The sequence below is a fragment of the Trichinella spiralis genome (genome assembly GCF_000181795.1).
Source record: "Trichinella spiralis strain ISS 195 chromosome Unknown Scfld1739, whole genome shotgun sequence".
Lineage (NCBI taxonomy): Eukaryota > Metazoa > Nematoda > Enoplea > Trichinellida > Trichinellidae > Trichinella > Trichinella spiralis.
In genome coordinates this window covers 1-1,442 of record NW_003528678.1, presented here as the reverse complement: position 1 = coordinate 1,442, position 1,442 = coordinate 1, and the positions used below count along the sequence as shown (strand labels likewise).

At 34.3% G+C, this 1,442-nt stretch overlaps 1 protein-coding gene across 1 annotated transcript; it reads left to right on the top strand.

Annotated features, from left to right (window-relative positions):
- Window positions 1–561: 561 nt before the first annotated feature.
- Window positions 562–1,367, top strand: Tsp_15387 (conserved hypothetical protein; the record flags this gene model as incomplete). Its single annotated transcript, XM_003368872.1, has 5 exons — window positions 562–585; window positions 621–714; window positions 787–903; window positions 1,160–1,273; window positions 1,342–1,367. Coding segments are annotated over exons 1-5 (375 nt in total), but the record flags the coding sequence as incomplete, so codon positions are not given.
- Window positions 1,368–1,442: the final 75 nt, after the last annotated feature.

The window sequence follows — 1,442 nt, the reverse complement described above, 5'->3', positions numbered from 1 at the left end:
TTCCTTTGTTTTACATGGACATGTGCCACTTATATTGACTTGGGTTTGAGGCATATTAGCCTCCGCCCCCATGGGTCTGATACTCTGGTTTTTGTGTGAGAGGCTTGTGCGGACTGGATTTTCCTGTATAACAACTGAGCATATGTTGCCCACCATCTGGCCGTGGTTCTAAACATAGTGAACAACTGAAATCAATTAAGTTCTGTTTCTGTAATTTACATTTTGTTATTTTCTGATTCTGTCATAGATGATACTGACACTCTCAATTTGATAAATTTTATATGAACTAATTATTCATTCTGCAAAACAAATCCATGATCTGTTACTTTTTATGAAAAAATCTTATTCATTGAATAACTAAGATTTGATTCTACCCTTATTTTTAATTTTTCCATATGCGAATGGCCATTAAAATAACGGAAATTATGGGACAAATATTATTGGATAATGGCCATGCTAATGTGAATGAACGTTTAATTTTTATGCCCTCAAATTGAAACCCCGAATTTCTGTATTCACTGATGAAATTTCGAACAAAATATTTTCAAGAAATTGGCGGAAATGTGTATCGCACCTATCCCTCATGTAATATTCTATTGAATACAGAATTAATGTTTTAGGTATATGCCCTGATGGAAGTGCGCCCACACATACATGCACTCATGGACAGTGCATGCCTGATTATGTTTGTCTTGGTGGCGTCTGTTGCCCACAGTTAACAAACAAATGTATTTCTATTCATTATTCCGATCTGACTCTATTATTACTAATGTGATGGCTTTACAGTACCTTGTCTTGATGGTAGTCAGCCTATAGGGTTATGCATCAACGGACGCTGTGGAAATGGCTTTGTATGTACTGACGGAAATTACTGCTGCCGACAGATAAGCTCCCCTGGACTGCGTAAGTATTTATTTAAATTAGTTAGTATCCTTCTGCATGAAATAAAAATCGCTGAAAATAATTTTTGCATTTTAACTTCTTCATTTGAAATACATTTGTCATGTAATTCAAAAAATAATGTTGCAAAATAATTTATAAAAAATTTTATTTTAAAGTGAAATGTAAAATTCCTGATTTAAATGAAAATTCGTTTTGTTTGATAAAATTTTTCATCAACAATTTTTAACATTTTTTAAATATTCATACTGTATTTTAGCTCGATGTGCAGATGGTAGTACAGCCTTTTGCCAGTGTTCAAATGGTCGATGTCCAATGGGTTTAACCTGCACTGATAAAAATATTTGCTGTCCTCAATCACAAGGGATCGCAAGTCAGTCGTCCATTAGCAATAATTTAAATTACAAATGCATAAAGCATACATCTCTTTATTATTTTTAGAGCTTTGCCCTGATGGCAGTCAGCCAGTAAGTTCATGTTTAGGTGGACAATGCAGCTTGGGCTTTTTATTGCGTATCAAACGTTTGCTGTGCAACCAGCTT